This window comes from Caretta caretta, chromosome 4 (genome assembly GCF_965140235.1).
Source record: "Caretta caretta isolate rCarCar2 chromosome 4, rCarCar1.hap1, whole genome shotgun sequence".
NCBI lineage: Eukaryota > Metazoa > Chordata > Testudines > Cheloniidae > Caretta > Caretta caretta.
Genome location: NC_134209.1, coordinates 103,915,500 through 103,936,093, shown reverse-complemented (window position 1 = coordinate 103,936,093; position 20,594 = coordinate 103,915,500). Strand labels below are relative to the sequence as shown.

General features: G+C 42.7%; 1 protein-coding gene across 7 annotated transcripts in view; it reads right to left on the bottom strand.

The window, feature by feature from the left end:
• The window catches only part of LOC125635959 (gamma-aminobutyric acid receptor subunit alpha-4), a 267,090-nt gene extending 259,768 nt beyond the window's left edge, over window positions 1-7,322 (bottom strand). For 2 of the 7 annotated variants that reach the window (XM_048848413.2, XM_075127948.1), the window contains exons 1-2: window positions 6,701-7,322; window positions 6,368-6,486 (exon numbers count right to left, since the gene is read on the bottom strand). In XM_048848413.2, coding sequence (XP_048704370.1) covers window positions 6,368-6,486; window positions 6,701-6,783 — 202 coding nt within the window. In that variant the 5' untranslated portion in view covers window positions 6,784-7,322. The remainder of the gene's footprint in view (window positions 1-6,367; window positions 6,487-6,700) is intronic. The other 5 variants (XM_048848416.2, XM_048848411.2, XM_048848412.2 and 2 more) reach the window with 3 other exon arrangements.
• Window positions 7,323-20,594: the final 13,272 nt, after the last annotated feature.

Here is a 20,594-nt window from a genome sequence, read left to right as displayed (position 1 = left end):
TAATTTTCAACAAAATTTGTTTTTAAACCTAACGTATATTTCATTAGTCCATGAAATAGCAGTGATTTTTAAGGAAAATATTAATCATGTCCAGACTGGATCCCATGCTTTTTTTACAGGATAAATTCACAGAGAGGTTAATTACACAGCTTCACCACTAATTTACAAAGGGAGGTATAATACTTTTAGTGATGCAACTCTCCTTAAAGTCAGAAATCCTCACTTTGAAACAGTGGCAGTCAGTGTCTCTATGTGGCATAGGTGTTGGCATAATCCCTGAATCAATAATCATAGATTGAGACTGAATTACCAGTGTAGTCCGGTGACAGCTGAAAGCAAAACTAGCCCATTAAGGTTTAATCAGAGTCAATTTTCAAGAGCAGCTAAAGATTGCATAATATGTGATTAAACACAGGCTGGGCATGTCTATCCTGCCTAAACTTAGTTGTCATTTATATGAACAATGAAATTCCTACAATCCCTAGCAGATCAAAAGTTTACTTGGTAAGAATATATGACTTTCCCCACCAGGTCAGACCAGTGGTCCATCAAGGCCAGTATCCTGTCTCTGGCTTTCTCTAGTACCAGATGCTTCAGAGGAAGGTTCACAAAAAAACAAAAACCCCACCACTATCTGTAATGGACAACTTGCCCACAGTTTCTTCCTAACTCCAGTCAGTGGTCGTCTTATGCCCTGATGCATCCATTATATCCATTTTCATGTTTTAATTAGATCCTCTGTCTCTGAGCATATTCTCATTATCCTAATAAAAAGGTCTTATTTTTCTGAATCCTACCACGATGAGCTTAATCCAGCAGAGGGCAACAAAAATTATTAGGGGGCTGGAGCACATGATTTATGAGGAAAGGCTGAGGGGACTGGGATTATTTACTCTGCAGAAGAGAAGAACGAGGGTGGATTTGATAGCTGTTTCAACAACCTGAAAGGGGGTTCCAGAGAGGATGGATCTAGACTGTTCTCAGTGGTAGCAGATGACAGAACAAGGAGTAATGGTGTCAAGTTGCGGGGGGGGGAGGTTTAGGTTGGATATTAGGAAAAACTTTTTCACTAGGAGGGTGGTGAAGCACTGGAATGGGTTACCTAGGGAGGTGATGGAATCTCCTTCCTTAGAGGTTTTTAAGGTCAGGCTTGACAAAGCCCTGGCTGGGATGATTTAGTTGGGGATTGGTTCTGCTTTGAGCGGGGGTTGGACTAGATGACCTCCTGAGGTCCCTTCCAACCCAGATAGCTTATAGAATCAGACTCTATGCTATCTGGTCACAATAGCTTCCACAGGCTAGTTGTAGATTGCAGTAGAAAGATTTCCTTTCATTCATTTTGAATTTGCTGCCTTTCAGCTTCATTGAATGTGCCTTTGCTCTTGCATTATGAGAGTATGAAAACAGGAGGGCCCCATTTCCCTTCTCCATGCCATTCATTATTTCGTGTCTCTCAATCAGATCCCCATGGTTAAAAGTGTCTGAGTGCAGAGCTCAGCTGTGCCAATCCTATCTGGGTGCATACTGCAGGTGGGGATTTAAGGTTTCTAGGAAACTTCTCCCCCCTTTGCATGTCCTCACTGAGACTAGATATAATGGCAGTACATTTCCGTGCCCTAAACTCATTGACTGCTCCAAGTGAACAACTCTATCCGCACTAGCCTCCCCCAAGTGAATGGGAAAAGCAATCATTGCCCCAGTCTACCTCGTAAAGAGCCAGTGGATCTGGCTTAATATGGGAAGGGAGCACATGCTGCAACCTCAAAGAGGGTGGGGTACTAGGTAGACTCCCCCATGCTCCAGGAATTATTGCCACTCCATAGGTTGCCACCGGGACTTCCAGCTCTGCACTACCACTTGTGCTGGGCTGTGTGCCTTCAAGGCACAATCAACTTCTTAGAGTCATAATACCTACTTGCCTACATCTGTGCACACAACTCCCATTAACTTACCGTAGGGGTTATGTCAAAGATCAAGTGTTACACGGGAAGAAAGAGCCATTGGAGTTTATTTTCTCAATGGTACAGGCTTTCAAAATCAGCAAATGTACAAAAATACATACTTGTGCTGATCCTGTTCACGCTAAATGCAACAGCCAGAATTCTTCGTAGTTCAATAGGAACAGGAGCAGGCTTACTGTGTTTACCTGATAAACCACGCAAGTTCTAAGGGACCATACAGTCCATTAAGAAAAACACCAAAAAGCATGTGTTATAAATATGAAAGTATGACCCTGATTGGGATATCACTTGCACTGGTATAAATCATGAGTAATTCCATTAACGTCCATGGAGTTGCATTAAATCAGTACGCATGAGACAGAATCAAGCACTGTATTTACTCAAGTAAATAATATACCTTTAAAAATCACTTTCAATAATATTACTTAATTTAGTACAAGATCACCAGTGAAATGTGAACAAGCTCAATTTTCAGAAAAAACACAGGTTTTATAGTTGTTTATAAAAGATTTTTCTTCCTTTTCTATTATGATAAAATAAAGGAAACACACAAGCCGTGAATTCACATTGTGGCTGGAACTGGTGCTCCATCTGATTGTTGCTTCTGAAAATTTTGTGGCAGGTTACCATTTTTGGTAATACTTTTGCAATTTTGCGACAGATGAGGACTATTTATACAAAATCATAACTTTCTTTTCATAACCACATCGCAGGTATTTACTGTGAGCTCCATGCTCTTCTGATCCAGTGTACCATAATGTTTTGATTTGGAAAGCAGGGTGCATTGTAAATTCTAGTGAGAATACTGAATGCAATATATATATATATATTGCAGATAGTAAAAAGAAAAGGAGTACTTGTGGCACCTTAGAGACTAACCAATTTATTTGAGCATGAGCTTTAGCTGTAGCTAAACAGCTGTAGCTCACGAAAGCTCATGCTCAAATAAATTGGTTAGTCTCTAAGGTGCCACAAGTACTCCTTTTCTTTTTGCGAATACAGACTAACACGGCTGTTCCTCTGAAACCTGTCATTGCAGATAGTGTAATCGACTTGAGTTCTACTACTGTGTACTTCCAAACCTTACAGAGCAATATTTTATTCATTAGTCTCTACATATTTTCCCACTCCTGAAACAGCACCTGATTATCTTCAAAACAGCTGTACACTAGAAATCTTCCTGATTATACTTCACAACTTTCTTCTACAAAATTGCCCTTTTAATTTTTGGGAAAATTAAAGCCATGCTATCGATTTAGTTTTATGTTGCTATTCACCAGGTTATTCCCCTTTCCCAAAACTATTCATCAGCTTATTCCCCTCCCCCAAAATCTGTAAATTCACTACTATTCTGAAAACAGCCATCTAAAATTTAGAAACCATTTCATAGCTATCATGGCCTTTTTAATGAAAACGTCTATTTTTGTGTACAAAAACTGCCAAACTCGCAATGCACACTAACCAGGCATATGTTTTTGGTTTTGTATTTGTTTTATTAAGTTAGTTGATCGTTAATGACTGGCACCAGCCTGACTTGCATGGGAGACCTGATTCCTCCATTTATCCACAGAACGGATACAGAATGGGTAATCGCTTTCCCACCCCCAGTTTTACATGAGGTTCAATCCCATACTTGTAGGACCACTTCTAAATGTAAGATGGCAGTTTGTCTCTATGCTCAGTCAGACTCTCCTGTTTCTCAAAACTAGCATTAACTAGCACAGTTGTTGGCAGTGTTTGGATCCATATTAGGCTTGATCCAATTCCTATAAAAGTATTTTCCATTCAGTTTTATAGGAGCTGGAGCGAACCCATTTTTAGGAAATCATCCAAAAAAATTATATATCTTTCCCATTTTGCCTCTGTATGCAGAATTTTTCATAAATTGTTATTGTGGCAAAGCTGGCATATGCCAGAAAATTTCAAAAACTATGGCTAGCTTCCTGGGTCTGATTCTAATCTCACTTAAACTAGTGAAAATCAGAAATAACTCCCTTGAATTTGGGTGTATAAAATTAAAGTCATAATGCCTGGGAAATAAGTTCTTGGGCCTTGTCTGGAGCTGCAAGAGCTATGGACGGTGAATAAGCTTCAGCATTGACTATTATGCTGTTTGTCAGCATGCGACATAACTTTGACATTACTGAAACATATTGTACTTTTTCCCTGTGAATACTGATGTCCTCTGTGACACTTGTTTACTATGCATTCATTGGTGAATGACCCACTTTTAAGATGTGAATCACATTTCGCATAAATATTTATCAGCAAAGACCAGAATACAAGGAAAAACATGATTGAGGATGTAAATATTTTAATGATTAATCATCTGCTATTACTCCGAGTTCTGCCAAAGAATCAAACCTCTACATTTATATGCATTACTTTATGCTAAAAGCGACTCTTGCCAGTTCAGGTAAAGGTAACTTTTGCAACTAAAGACACCTTCTTAAAAAATTAAAGTATTTTTCATGTATTACTTATAAGCTTTATAACATTAAAACCACTCACCTTTGAGTTTTAAAGTTAGCTACTAGAAGAAACAAGCCATCTAGTCCCCATACTTTAAAATATTCACCAAAAATACATTTTTCAACCTGAACTCTGGGTTTTCCTTTCACCTGCAAACCCTAAACTATTTACATTTGTAGTGGGGAGGTGAAAAGGAGGACAGAATTCTCTTTTGCTTCCTGTTAGAATTTTTAAAAAACCAATAACATGTTTTTAATTATTCTGTATTTACACAATAAGCTGCAAATATAAAATCTCCATGAACTGTATATTGGTTACAGATTCAGCATTCCAATACTTTGCTTAAAGTATATTTTTACATGCTTAATAATTGTGTGTTCAAAACAGAATAACGAAGTCTTGTTCACAGCACATCCCTCTGAAAGAAACCTGCAGAAGAGTAATCTGTCTTTAGGAGAGTCAAACTGCAAAAGACCATCTGCGTAAATCATCTTCACCCATGCTTTAACAAGATTAACTTTATTTACACCTAATGTCCTAAGCCTAGCTTATAGAAAGCCCACTCCACAAGGTAAAAAACATCTAAAATAAACAAAAATTGATTAAAGGTGCTCTGTGTGTTTTTCTTGAACAGTAAAGTCATGCATGCGTGCATATTATTTGGTATGTGCATGGAGTGTTTTAGCTTGATGTAGATGTATCAAATGTATGAAGAAGGTATGTCAGGGCAGGAGCAAAGTATTTCACAGAACAAGCCTACATAAAGCCCTCATTCAAACCTGATGGTTAGAAGCCCCATGACTGTCTTGGTCAGCCTGGTGCATCAGCAGAGATGCTGTGTCACTTTTCTTTTTCCCAAGCCTATATTTTAATCCCCTAATTCCAGGAAAAAGTAAAAACTGGATTTATCTGGATCTTTATGGGTTTTGGTCCCTATCTCCCAAATTATATCATCAAAAGAGAGAACATACTGTCTAGCTTCTCCTGTAGCGCCAGAAAAAAACCCCTGGCACCCCAATACTTCCTGGCACAATAGTGCCATAAAAACCAAGATTCAGCACCTCGAGCCAGCTAAATATTGTTCTAAAGAAAAGGCAAAAATTGAGGCATTTCAGTTAAAAATTGACAGGGTCCGATACCCAATTTGTATTTTCCCCTAGTACTGTTGGAGCAGACGCAGGAGGGTCCAGATTTGTCAGTGAAGTAGGAGTAGCTATGCTGGTTTCTGTTTAGATTGTACATATAGGATCTGGGGGCCAAAAATTGCCAAAATCCAGCTGGATCCAGGTGTCAGATACATATTTTTGAAGCCCCATTATGCCAGTATATGGTGGGCTCAAAATATTGTGAGAGTAGTAGGAGCAGCTAAACCCATTCTGTGTTAAACAGTGGAACTTGGAAGGTGGGGGCTAAAAATTAGCAGGATCCAACAGTGTTCAGGTGACGGATCTGAGTCTTTGCATTGTTATGCTGATATTTTTGGCACACTCAGTATAGCTAAACTGGTTCTATGTAGTGGAATTTGGGCTATTACTGCCTACATGTGTCAGGACCCACATGCTGGACTTGGGGATCTATGGCACTTCCGCTCCAGAGTCCAGATTCTTTTGGTGCAGTAGGAGCAGCTAGACTTGCTCTTTATTTTGATGGCACAATCTGGGGATCAAAAATCAGCAGTATTTGGCAGGATCTAAGTAGATCCAGCTTTTTGCTCTCCTTGCTCCCACTGATATAGCTTCTCCTCAGACTCTGAGGGACAGTCTTTTTGGGAGGGGGGAGCAGGAGGGGTCTTTTCACATTATCTTTCCTCAATAACAAAATCAGGATCATTACTTTGGTTTGCTTTTTAAACGCACAAAGCCTACCTAGTTCTCCCCACAGACAGACACACAGGCAGACTGACAGACAGGAGGGACCGTGCACAGTAACCATACCCCCAAATCCAGGACGCAGCCTGTTGTCATAACCATCCAGGAGACTGTTCAGGATGCTTGTAAAATTCTCTGGCCATAATTTCTCCTCCTTTTTGATCTGCCCCGGGGGCTCGGTGACGCTGCCAGGGGAACAGACAAGCCATTATCATTGTAGATGCGAACTTGGGGGGGGGGGGGGGGTAGGATCAGCCAGGGGTCAGGATGGGTTTTCTTCAACCCCCACCCCCCTTTCCTCCGTCCCCTGCCCCGGGTCAGACGCACGGTCCAAAGCCAGCGCGCCGGGGATCAATCAACGGGCAGGTGGCCTGGAGCCGCTGGCTCGGGGGGACTCACCAGGTCGCCAGGCACAGGAAGTGCAGGAGGGTGATGCAGAGACCCGAGGACATCGCGATCACTAGCTCCTTGGCAGAGACCATCTTTGCATGCCATTCTTCAAGCCTGGCCGCGTGCCCCGTCACTCAGCGCCTGGCCCGGAGGGGAGACCCCGGCCGCCGGCGGGGGAGAGGGAGGGGGCGGCCCGCCCCAGAGCGCCCGGGCGGGCGCAGGCACGCTCGGAGGAACCAGCGCGGGGGGGACCCTGCTTGCTCGCGCCGCTGGTCTCCCGGCCGCGCTACATCTCGCGGCTGCCGCGTCGCCGGGCGCTCTGCACATCCAGGCGGCTGGGCGAGGCTGCCCGAGCCGCTAACTCGCGAGGGGGCAACAGGCTCCCGTCCCCCAGCCCCGCTCCTCCCTTCGTCCCGCCCCCCCGCTAGTCCCTCGCAAGAGGGGGTTCGGCTCGATCACATGGAGCCGGGCGCTGCGGCTCGCCTGGTTGTTTGCCCCGCTCCCTTGCGAGCGCCAGAGGAGAGGGAGGATCCAACGTGGCAACTACGAGGCAGAAACCGGGGGTGGGTAGGGAGCGTCTCCTCCCTCCCTTGCGTCCCTTCACCCCACGGCTCTGGGGTGGGTGGGAAAAGGCTAAAGCCTCGCTTCCCTGCCAAGTGTTAATTTTATACTGGGGAGGGGAGGGGCACAGCCACTAATTGGCGAGAGAAAATGTCACTTTAGCAAGAAGCCCATTAATTACCAAGAATAGGCTGTTTGAGGACACCGCCCTTTCCCCCAGCACTTCCACCTCCATCTAAACACACACACCCCCACCCCCATTCCCTTTTGGGGCATTATTATACCTTGTTGCCTGCTGGTGACAAATACTTTCACTTCTTTGAAACACTGTATCCCAGAATGACGCAGACTTGTTGGGAGACTTCCCCCTCTCTTCCCCTGGTGGCTCTCTCCCCAGCTGTCCTGGTGATGATCATGGTGATGAAGTCTTCATTTGTCTTGACTGTCTTTTCTTTCTTAGGAAGGGGTGGGGGAGAAACAAACCCACCAGCCACAAAGAAATGAAAGCCTGGCGCATGTATTTCCTGGGTGTAGGAGGTTTGAAAGAAGGAGACTTTTTTTTCCCCATGTAGATCGTGGTATAAAATAAGGGGAGGGGGGAGAGAATTGTAGCTGCAGTGTTAAAAACAGTGCACACCCAAAATGGATGCAATCGAGCTAATTACCCTTGGATAGAAACACGGAGATGCTACACAGAGAGAGCAGATAGCTTGCACATTCAAGAGCTGGTTGTTTTGTGGTTGGTTGGTTTTGTTTTTGTTTCCTCATAGTGATGAAACCAGCTGTGATGACCCAAATAATTTCCATTATATTAAGTCCAAGGGATTATGCACCAATTACAGAGAGCTCCTTTTTGAAATGTTACTACTCAATCAGAGACTATTTGGGTTACAAGGTTTCTTCCTCCCTCTCCTCCGCCCCCCCCCCCCCCCATTTCTTTTTTCTCAGTCACACTAAAAGTGTTTACTATGAACATCGACTTGTTCTTCTGATTCAGTGTACTGTACAGTTGTTTGTATTTGGAAACTAGAGTGCATATAAATCTTAATGAGGATTCTGAATTTCATTGTGCTGGAGTATATAAAGCAGGTATTGTAATTGACTCAACTACTGTTGTACTGCCAAGCCTGCCAGAAAAGGGCTTTATTTGTTACTTGCAACAGATTCTACAACCATTGAAATGGCACCTGATTATCTTCAAAACTGCTCTCCACTCGAAATCTTCCTGACTGTACTTCAGAATTTGCTCCAAGGAAGGTGCCCTTTTCTTACTCCTTTGAAAAACAATTAAAGCTGTGCTAAATAGATTTCAAGCACATGCTGCTGTTTATCTTTCAAAAGACTCCATCTAGGCAGGCCCTATTTAGGGTTGTGCAAATTCTTAGTCTGCTTTCTGGCAGTTTCAAAGGGTGAAATGCAAGAAGCTTCCCTTTGGGATTTTTTCCCTATACTGTATTTTGTATGTTACTTAATATGTAGTACACATTGTAAATTAAATTAATTATTATTACACGTTAGAAAAAACTGAAATCAGGGCCTTATTATGCTAGAGGCAGTACATACAAATAGTAAGAGACAGTTCCTTCCATGAAGAGCTCACAATCTAAATAGACAAGACAGAGCAGAGATTGGGAGAAAGGAAGGATTATTATTCCCATTTTACAGATGAAAACAGAACCCAGAAAATTTGAGTGATTTGACCAGGGTCATACAGGATATTTGCATCAGAGCAAGGAATTTAACTCAGATCTTCTGAGTTCCTCTCCAGGTCTTTAACCACAAGCTCATCCTTCCTCCTAAGGCACAACAAAAATCTGTGTGTAAAGATGCAGTATTCAATGGGCCTAGGTTTGCCCTCACTCATAATTCCCACTTCATTCACGGCACTTACACCAGGAATGAAGTCACCCCAATATATTTTACTCTGAAGTGTGATATTAACAAGAGCACTTTATAGTATCACTTATTTTAACACACACTTCTTCAACATCCTGTAACAGTGATGGGGAATCCCTTTTAGTGCAAATGCAAAATAACGCCAATGTTGTTGACTTAAATTGGGTTTCTGTGGTTCCTGACAGCAGTGAAAATGTGGTTGTTTAAGCAGGTGAACTGTGAGCTTTGTGCACAAGCCCTGCTAAAGCCACAATCTCAGCTGGAACAAGACTTATGACAGTGGTCACTGCTAGGGATTGCCAATTTTTGGCCAACCAAAAAAAAAAAAATTTCTCAAACAATAAAAGACTTGTGGACCTCCATTCCCAGTCTCCATCCTACAGCTTCCAATGTTGTCTCTCCTCCATCCAAGTCTTTGCTTCTTACATTCACTTAAACCTTTAAGTTAATTTTTACCAGGGAGTTTTGCTGGCATTAGGCCCATTGCCAGCCTCTTTCACCCACCACCTACCCGCTCCATTGGGCAGCTGGCTCCATGGAAGGAGCAAGGACAGCACAGTTCCTGTGCACAAGGATTGCGCTGGTACTCTGCCCTCACACAAGGTAGCTATTTTTATAGTTTCCTGTGCACCCACGCAGGGGCAGCTCATGTTTTTGTCCTCAGTGGTAGAGGGGGATTGGAAGTCAAATCCTGGGCATCCCTGGAAAATCTTGCAGGATAATCTGGTCATTTGAGGATAGACAGAAACGACTTTCTCAGTATAATGCAGACCCTATCACAGAGGCATCTCAGTTTCATTTAGCCTGAGTTGGGGGGACACGGTTAGGATGAGGAATCAGGGAAACAACTTCTCAGTACACCATGTTCCCCTTTGAGGGCTGCTAAGTTATAATTCAAAATGTATCATAAATTTCTGTTGCCCAGAGCAACAGTAACAATCCCTCTGCAGCTTTTCACACTGCGGGAGGGTAACGGGAGATGGCTGACAGCTTCAAGATAGCAGCAATTCTTCAGGGATAAGCTCATGCTACAGCTGCCTTAGTAAATCTGAAGGTGAGTGCAGATGGGCTGAGAATTAGCCTTATTCTTCTTGCACACCTATGCATTCTGGTAGAACTTCCTGCCCCCGCCCCAGCTTTTCTACTCTGCCACTGGCCCTGGCTCCCAGAGGGGATGATAGAACAGCAGTACAGAAAGGACACCCAGCTGTAGGGATTGAGATGCTCTTGGGGCGTACACAGCACATAATGAGTATAACCCCGGGAGTAGAGTTCAACCTTCCATGGAAACCTTAGACCCAATTCTTGCATTATGGAGTATTGCCCATTCTCGTGGTTTTAGTGCAAGTCTCACAATGGTTGATATTTTTTCTTAAAGCCTCAGCTTCTGGAAGCAAATGATTACATGAGAATCTGAGCTTTCCTTAAAACAGAGAAAAAGAAAGTTTCTATCCCTCATTGTTGCAGAGAAGAGCCTGAAACTCTGAGCTGAGTCCCTCCTGCAGCCTCAAAAACCAGAAGGCAAATCAAAAGAACACAATATTATTATTAATTAATTATTATTATTTTATTATTATTAATAATAATAAATCTCACTACTTTAGTGGGGGCTTACTCGTGATTCTTGAACCATTGGGGCTGGCCACACTGGTTATGGCCCATTTATGGTGCTATAATGTGAACTGTCTGTTTGCCAGTGGTGGGTTAGCAAAGCCAGGCGCTGTCTCTGGAACAATGATGGAGGCACCTGTTCAGCGAATAACAGAACTACATCTATTTATTACTGGAAGAGGGTACAAAGGCAGCTCACCTCCTGCCGGTATCAGAATACTTTCCCTTTCACCCTGAGACTAGGGCCTTTTCCATCTGGGCGAAGCCATATCCTGAAGGGGCTGTATCTCTGGGTGTGCCATGACAAGAAACACCCCCTCGCCCAGGTAGCATAGTAATCCTGTTACAATGCCCTGATGGCATCAAAGGACCATAAAGGCAATGGAGCTGGTCCTGACGTAAAGAAATTCTTCTGTGCCACCCCCTCCACTGATCCACATGATATGGTGGGCTGCAGTCAGCAGGAAAGGGAAGTAGCCTCAGTCTGGTTATGCACAGCTGCTGGCATATTCCTTGTGGTCTGAAGCTGCTTAAAATGTGGGGAGACACAAAAATATGTTAAAGCCACCATTTCCTCTCTCCAGTCCCAAGCAGAGCTCAGTCTGAACTGATAATCAGACCCATTACATCTAAATGTCCTGGCTATTGGGGATTCAAAACCTGTAAAGTTTAGCAAAGTAGCAAGTGTAGCAGCTGTGCTGAATAATTTAGATGCCTTATTTTAATATTTATAAATGTTTACTGGTCTTGAAAAGTAAAGTAGGTAGATGTGTTGTGATTTTAATTATTAAAAAGAAACATAGAAATCCACCTGCATATAAATGGATATGGTCCATCAAATATACTAAAACCAAATCTTCTTTTGAATTACACCATCATTGTTCTAAAGGACAACAGACTCATTTAAGAATGCCATGAATGCTTTGACACTAGATGTAAATATACTTCATCTTTTTTTCGAAAGAAAAAAACATTTGAAGAGTCTGCAATGCAAACAGACCCTATAAGTCAGACTTTTGTAGTGGCCCAATGAACAGGAAAGAACTGAGCAGTTTAGCTTTTACAGCTGAACTCATGTAATCCCAGTGGCAAAGACTAAACATGCCACAGGAGTAATACCCTACTTTCTCAGACAACACACAAGCCAGTCTGCTCTTCATTAGCGCCTGTTGGTTGCTGTTTGGAGTGGCACTGCACATATTTCTAAAAGGAAGTGAAAGGTACTTGTAATGTCATTGCCAAAAGAAAAATGGCAGAGGAGCAATCTTGTCTTAAAGTGTGCCGGGGAGGAGGGGGCGGAGAGGTTGGACAGGATCATGCTTGGCGCATCTAGCCCACTCAGCTGCGGCAGCTGCACTTCTATTTTCAGTGTGCTAGCTTGATCCGAGCTAGTGCAGGTACATCTACCCAAGCTGGAAAATGCACCTCCAGCTCCAATGTATTCATACCCTTAGAGGCATTGACCGTAAAGGTATCAGGCTGAGAAAATATTGAAAAGATGAACAGATGGAGGCAAAACACAAAATGAAGGAACATTTCGTGTTAGTTCATCAAGTAATAAACCTGTGACAGGATCCCCCCAGGTTGCCACATGGAACTGGGGTATCACTGAGCCCTCTGACCCCCCAGCTTGGGCTTCCTTTCACACTGTACTACTGTGACAAGCTGCAAAGCCCTCCAGCCTTCACTTTCACCAGCATACATACAGGTAGGGACACACACAGCTGCAGTTACATGCAGGCTCTCTGACCAGCCCCGCATAGGAAGGATACAGCTAAGGCAACTCCCAGCTCCCCAGACACGCCCTTCTGGAGTATAAACCCAAAATTATACTGTCTTGTGCTGCACAGGGAACTGTACAGTGTAAGCTCATAAAGTTCACCCCCTCCCTCAATGTGGAGAGGAATATGCAACAACCTTTGCCCCTTGCGTTAAGATTCCCATATACATCACTCCAACTCACTGGTTTAGATAAAACAAGTGTATTAACTACAAAAGATAGGTTTTAAATTATTATAAGTGATAGCAAACAGATCAAAGCAGATTACCTAGCAAATAAACAAAAAACGCAAACTAAACTTGATATACTAAATAGATTGGATATGAATTAGCAGATTCTCACCCTAAGAGATTATACAAGCAGGCTTCAGATTCTTAAGGGGCAAGCTGCACTAGCTTACAGCTTGGAATCCCAAGGTGTTTCATACACAGGCTAGAAATCCCTTTAGCCTGGGTCCAGCACTTCCCCCAGTTCAATCTTTGTTCCTTGGGTGTTTCCAGGAGTCTTCTTGTGTGGGGAGTGAAGAACACCAGATGATGTCTCTCCCTCCCTTATATAGCTTTTGCATATGGTGTGAACTCTTGTTCCAAAGCTTAGTTCCCAGATCAGTCTGTGGAAAAATACTGACATCCCAATATGGAGTCCAGCATCATGTGGTCTGATCACATGTCCTTGTAGAGTCATAGCGGCCATTACTCACAGGCTGTTTGGAGTGTTCTCAGGAAGGCTCATCACCATGTGGGAGATAAGCTTCTCCTAAGGCCTACTGTTTTTTTCCTAATGGCCCATTGCCCTGAATAGGCCCTTTCCCACCCACTATCTAGACTGAAAGCATCTTGTCTAGTGGGTGTTACCTAGGTGTAATCTCATTAGAAATACAGATACATAGTCAATATTCATAACTTCTGATACAAAAATGATACATGCATACAAATAGGATAATCATATTTCCAATGACACCTCACATGAAATTGCATAAGTCTTGCATAAAACATCATAATTATGTCAATCATATCATAATAACATCACTATGAAGAATATGGGGTGCAGTGTCACAACACCTATCTGTAACAATTCTGCAAGATTCTGAGTACCTTCTGGGAAAGGTTGAGCACCATCAATTACTTCTGAAATCAACAGAAATTGAGGGCACTCAGAATCTTGCAAGATTAGCCACATTGGTAACCATTTCTAATAATTTGGGGCCCAGATCACCCATACCACTTAGCCTGGAAAGAACCTACCCTTGTGCTGAGGAACAGAGAAGTGACATCTCCACCTGAGAGCCATGCTAAAGGAGCATTGTGGGATTTTGGGGAGGAGCTGAGATCAGAAAGATTGGAGCAGTGAGATCAGATGTTCTAAATTGTACAGTTGCCATTTTTGTGCAAAAGTTAGAAATTATGGTTACTTGAAGCAACACTAATTCTGATAAATCTCTCCCCCAAATCTGCATCTGGGCAGGCTAGGGTAAGTGGTGCACTGAGCATCTTTCGTAGAAGGGCACTTGTCCCTACATGCATCTGAAGATGCCCTTCTCTGCAAATCTTCTGCACACATGGAGTTGGAAGATCATTGCCCTCCTCCCCACCTCTCTCTTCTTTCCTTTCCTTTCTGAGGGGATGCTTCTCAGGAAATGCCATGAGGAGATCCTCACAATTTTCTGGCCGTCATCACTGGCTTTTTGGTGGGCAGGGGTAATCTGTTTCTAGGCTAGGAGGAATGAATTATAAGACTCTCTAAAGCATTGTAATATCTCATTGCTTATGCTTTCGGGCATGTCAACCTCTAACTGATAGGGGTTCAGATGAAACTTCCTCATATAGACAGTTTATTCCATAATTTTCCACTATGGGATATACTGCAACATCTGAAACATCTGGTTTTGGCTACTATCAGACAGGAGACTGGCCCTGGTGGACTACTGGTCTGATCCACTATGGAAATTCCTATGTATTAATTTGCAAAGTCAGTATGAAACAAAATAAGATAACCCCAGGATTGTAACCGTAACATTTACCAAGCCTGCGACACCTTACAAACAGAAATACTTTTCATTACAGTCTCACAACTGGAATCAATTATAGTCTTTATTTAAGGAAAGTAAATAACTCAGACAGGTATACATTATGGAAGAACAAACACAAAATACTGTAGTCTCCTGTTAGGGCAAATCCATACAAGGGAATCTGGTGGTTCGCAAGATTTGAGAGGCAGTGTAGATCAAGTTAAGGAGTGAATGGGGGTTGGGAACTAGGGAACTCTTGAGTTCCATTCCCAGCTCTGAAACTGAATTGTGTGGCATTGTGCTGGTCACTTAGGCCAAACTCAAAGCACCTACATAAGCATAGCCTGAATTTCAGGATGCTGAATAACCACATCTTCCACTGGCTATAGAATCATAGAAATACAGGATCCTCAAGAAGTCATCAAGTCCATCTCCATGCACTCAGGCAGGGCCAAGTAAACCTAGATTATCCCTGACAGATGTTTGTCCAACCTGTTCTTAAAAAACCTCCAATGATGGAGATTCCACAATCTCCCATGGAAGCCTGTTCCAGAATTTAACTACCCTGAAAGTTAGAATGTTTTTTTCCCTAATATCTAATCTAAATCTCCCTGGCTGCAGATTAAACCCATTACTTCTTGTCCTACCTTCAGTGGACACAGAGAACAAATGACCAGAGACCTCTTTATAACAGCCCTTAACATATTTGAAGACTTATCAGGTTCTTCCTCCCCCAGTCTTCTTCTCTCAAGATTAAACATACCCAACTTTTTTAACCTTTCATTATAGGTCAGGTTTTCTATACTTTTCATCATTTTTCTGGCTTTCCTCTGGACTCTCTCCAATTATCTTTCATAAAGTGTGGCACCCAGAATTGGGCACAGTACTCCAGTTGGGGCCTTACTAGTGCCAAATAGAACAGGACATATTGACTAGGATTTTCATTAATGACTTGGATAATGGAGTGGAGAGTATGGACTCACCAATTTTAAAATGTTGATCCTAACAGCAAGACTCACAGAAACAATCCTCAAACCACTCATCATACAAAGGGCCAGCTTCCTGCAAGACACAACTGACTTCCTCCACAAACTCCACAACATTAACAACCTCCCTCAGAACACCATCCTTTCCACCATGGATGTCAATTCCCTATACACCAAGATGCATCACAATGACAGCATAGTTGCCTGCCTCAAATATTTGCAAGACAATGGACAACCCTCAGATATCCACCCCAAACACATCGCCAAACTTATCCATTTCACCCAAGACATTGTCCAAACCACGGGAACAGCCATTGGTACTAAGATAACTCCCCAGGATGCCAACCTCTTTATCGGCCACCTTGAGGAAGAATCTCTGGACAAATGCACCACAAAACCAATGGTATACCTGAGATACATCAATGATATTTTCATCCTCTGGACTGGACAGACAGCTTAAACTCCCTCATAGATTTCCACCACAACTTCAACAACCACTATCCATCCATTAAACACTTGCTAGAACACTCCCATACTAGCATCAACTTTCTGGGCATTCCAATCAGCTTCAACAGTGGAACCCTACAGACAATCATATATACAAGCAACCCATGGATCACCACACCTACCTTCATAGAGCCACTAACCACCCCAAACACACCAAGAAATCTGTTATCTACAGCCAGACACTGAGATATCACAAAATATGCTCCAAGGAGAAATTCTGGGATATACATCTTAACACACTTAAAACCACTTTCACCAAGCAAGGACACTCCACCAGAGAAGTAGATTGTATCATGGAACAGGCCACCAAAATACCCCAGGAGAACCTGCTTAAATACAGAAATAAAAACCCCTCTCACTGTACAACCCTATTGGTAACCTACCACCCCACACTGGAATGCATATTGGGTATCATCCAACAATTACAACCCATACTCAATGGGGACCTCATCTTGAAATAAATCTTTCCTGAACCCCCACTTCTGGCCTTCAGACATCCCCCCAACCTCTCCAAGCTCATCAGAAGCAAGCTCCCCCCAGATCAGGACACATCAACTCAAAGTAGCACCAGACCATGTCAGAACAACTGATGCAACACCTGCAGACATAACTCCACTGCTACAATGATCAACACCCCGCACAACACACCTTTCAAGATCCATGGCTCCTACATATGCCTATCACAAAGTAGTATATCTCATCTAATGCAATAAATACCCCAATAACTAAGTGCGTGAAACCAGACAATCATGATGCTCTCAAATGAAGTCACACAGGAAAATGATAAAAGACAAAAACACCCTATCACCTGTGGGTGAACACTTTTCACATAGCGATCCTTCCACATCTGACCTCTCAGTCCTCATCCTCAATGGAAACCTGTACAACACTGTTTTAGATGTTTGGCTGCTTGCGTTCCCTCTGTATGTCGTCCCAGCTCTACGCAGATAACTAACCCAGCAGACCTCAAGTGAACCGCCCAATGGCCACATGATCTGTTAAGGTATGAAGTCACCCAGCCAGGTTTATTACTGACAAAGTATAGTACTAGTACCCTGCAGACTCTATTGGACAACTAATACACGTATGTCCATAACAACGGACCAACTCAGTGACCAGAGGGATTTTCTGTTCCTCCCTAGGCCAGACAGAGACATTTCCTCTGAGATACCTCTTTATACACCGATACAAAAAAGTTACATATTTCCCCTCTGACATAGCTAAGTTCCACCCTCTGACATATCTGGGTGCCACCTTCTGCCTTATACCTGTTGGTTCAGTCAAAATATCTCTATCCATCATGCTGTCATCCTGACCTTATCTCTAGGATGGGTCAGCATGTTCCTGTTATCTTTGGGGAATGTGCTGGTATTGGGGTGTTCTGGTACCACTCTTCTGGAATGTGTTTGTGTGTATATTCTTGTGCCCAGCACTACTTAGGAATGTGTGTTTCTGCAATATCAGCCTTGTTCTTGCCAGATTCTGTGAGCAGGGCCTGCCTCTTGCTTACAACTTAACTTTGCTTTATAGCAGCAAAGCTTTGACCACTATTTTAGTTCAGGCATCAGGCCACATACCAGGCCTCTGATACAAGGGCTTTATGTTTCAGGCCCGCTTCCTACTTCAAACACTTTCAGAAGACGAGCCTAGGAGCTTAAATTCATAACTTTGCTAGACATTAAAAATCATGAATTGAACAAAGACACTGGATTTATGGCTTATTGGAAAAAACTGTAATGCACTAACTTTCTTTTTTTGTCCTATGACTACAGAGGTGTTAACGGACCAGTCCGCCTTGGTTGGTCCCTTAAAATATGTACTCGCTACTTATGCTAAATCTGTTCTACCTTGCATTTAACTGTGTTGCTCAAAATATCTTTCACAGACCTGAAGAAGAGCTCTGTGTGGCTCGAAAGCTTGTCTCGATCAACAAAGGAAGTTGGTCCAACAAAAGATATTATACCCACCTGGTCTCCCTAGTGATTCTAACCACCATGAGTGTGAATTTCCCATTCTGTAAAAAAGGGATGATATGTACTTATGTATTTCATAAGGATAGTGTGAGGATTAGCTAATATTTGCACAGTAGTTTGAAAAGGTAAAGCAGTATATCAATAAGTATTACTACAAATAGGTCAATATTTAACCCATACTCATGTCCCTTTGTGGATCTCAGTTTATGTATTTTGTCTACTTTGTATCACATTCTGCATGTTTAAACCATAATCGGCTTTCTAAATATTTCTTCACTGGACATAGGCCATCATAGTAAATGAGATTAATACTGTGAGAAATAAGCTATTATGGGCTGAAACTCCAGCGTCTAAAAAGCTTAGCCAACATACTGTCTACATGAACAGAAAATTCATTGTCACTTAACTGATCAGTTGGCAGACATGAAGGTTTTTTTTTTAAAAAAAGACAAATGAGAAGATGGTGGATACAAAGTAAATAAATTAAAATCAACCTTTTCACAAAAATAAATGTACAACTCCTGTAGGCAGGCTTTGAAGAGAAGGAATTTCAACTGCATAAATGGGGGTTGCATAATTCAGGCCTGCACTCATATAAGCTACCAACAAAGATACAGCTTACTGCATCTCTTGGAAAATCCTCTCCCCCTGCCTACTGCTTCAGGGCTTTCCTATTCTTTTTCCTGTTGCGGTGTTCAACACCCAGCAAAGAGATGAACTGTTTGTAAATATGAATTAACGTATGACTTAGATACAGGGGTCTTCTGGGGCCTGATGTAAAGCCCAATAAAGTGAATGGAAAGACTTCCATTTGCTTCAATAGGCTATGGATCAGAACCATAATGTAGCTTGCATTTTGAGTGCTTTGGTTACTGATTTTATGCCTCTGTTTGGTTTTATGGCTATTTGTTTTATTAGAGCCTTTTTTGTACAATCGATCATGCAAGCCTCCTACCTGTTCTGTTCTTCATTTGAGAGACAGAAAAATGTCACTTACCTACACCAAAGGGTGATCGGAGCTTTATATTGTTGATGTTTGCAAGGCACATGCAGATCTTCCACCTGAAGGCACTATACAAGTACATTTTTCAGTATTCTGTCCATGTGAGTGCTCAGTATTAAGATTGCTTTAGGGTTTTTTTGGGTGGTACCCACAGAACAAAACAGGACCTAGGCCACATTGTGATAGGTGATGTACAAAACACATAGCAAAAGACAGTCCCTAGATTAAGGAAGGAACAATCCAAGTAGACATTTGGCAAGAAAAGGGAAGACACAATTGAGAGAGATAGTAGAGGTATAAGGGAGCATTGCTTACAAGTACAAGGTTACACCTTAGCTTAGTGATCCTGCAAACAGCTTTTCTGTGAGCGGGAGGGAATATTTCAGTCTGAATTATGAAGTCATTTACTCCTCTTACCTACAGGCTAGTCTCTCCATGAAGCAACCCCTACCTCTCCTCCTTTTACTCCTCATTCATCCCACTATATGGACCTTTCTCATTGGTCATCTGGAATGTTGTTGGAAAGTTTCAGAAAACTGGTATTGCTGACAACAGAGGTCTCCCAGTCTTGTGAACTCTCCTGCTGCTCCTTCTCCTCCAGGGGGAATCAAAGGGGCGCTCTGCAGCCCTTTATTCTCCATCTGTCCCACTGCTGCTGCTTTGGCTGCAGCTTCACTCCCTGGTTCCCCGGTGAGTCACTTCTCCGAGAGCCCTCCTTTGGAGAGGTGCTGGGGATTTTTTTGCCCTTGGTGGCTGGGACAAGAGTCGCCAATGAAGCCATTGTCCCCATAGCAGCTCAGTCTGGTTTCTGGGGTAGGAAAACAGAAAGATACCCAATAGCCCCCCACTTGTCATCTGCCCCATTGATGCTGCTCTGTCTACTGGCTGGCTGGTTTCTCTCCCCTGCCCCCCCTCCAAGTAAATCTCTTTCCCTAGTGGTCCCCCTTGTGAAAGATGCTAAGCTTCTGTCCCACACGTGGCAGTGTGTGTGTGAGACAGAGAAAGTGACTGGGATTGCATGCCCCATAGTGGCTCAGTGCTATAAACTGTAGGGCAGATAAGGGGGATTCTGCAGCCCCTTAGCAAAGTGGGCGGGAAGTGAGTGTGTTCCTATTTTTCTTAGATTTCATTTTAGGTTTTTGCAAATAGCTGAAAACTCTACATTTGTTTTACTACTGGTTATCTTGGCACAGAAAAGTATTTCTTCTAAGAAGGAAATAAAAGTTTCTTTATTCACTACATTGAAGAAGTGTCACTTGTAACAAATGGTTGATGAAGTCTAGGATTTTGTCAATGAGCTGGTTCAGGATATGATGCTATAACACATTTGGAAAGTGAGAACAGAATGTACCAGAACATTTTTTTCCAGAACCATATTAGTGACAATAAGGTGCCTCACTCTATGCAAAATACAAAATTAGAAAAAGCCCCAGACCCAAAGATCTTACAAAGGAAAGGCCTGATCCTACAAACTCATGCATAGTTTTGCTCACATGAATTGCCCCATTAAAAAAAAATCAGTGAGACTGCACACAGATTAAATTTACATATGTACATAAGTGACTGCAGGATCACGAC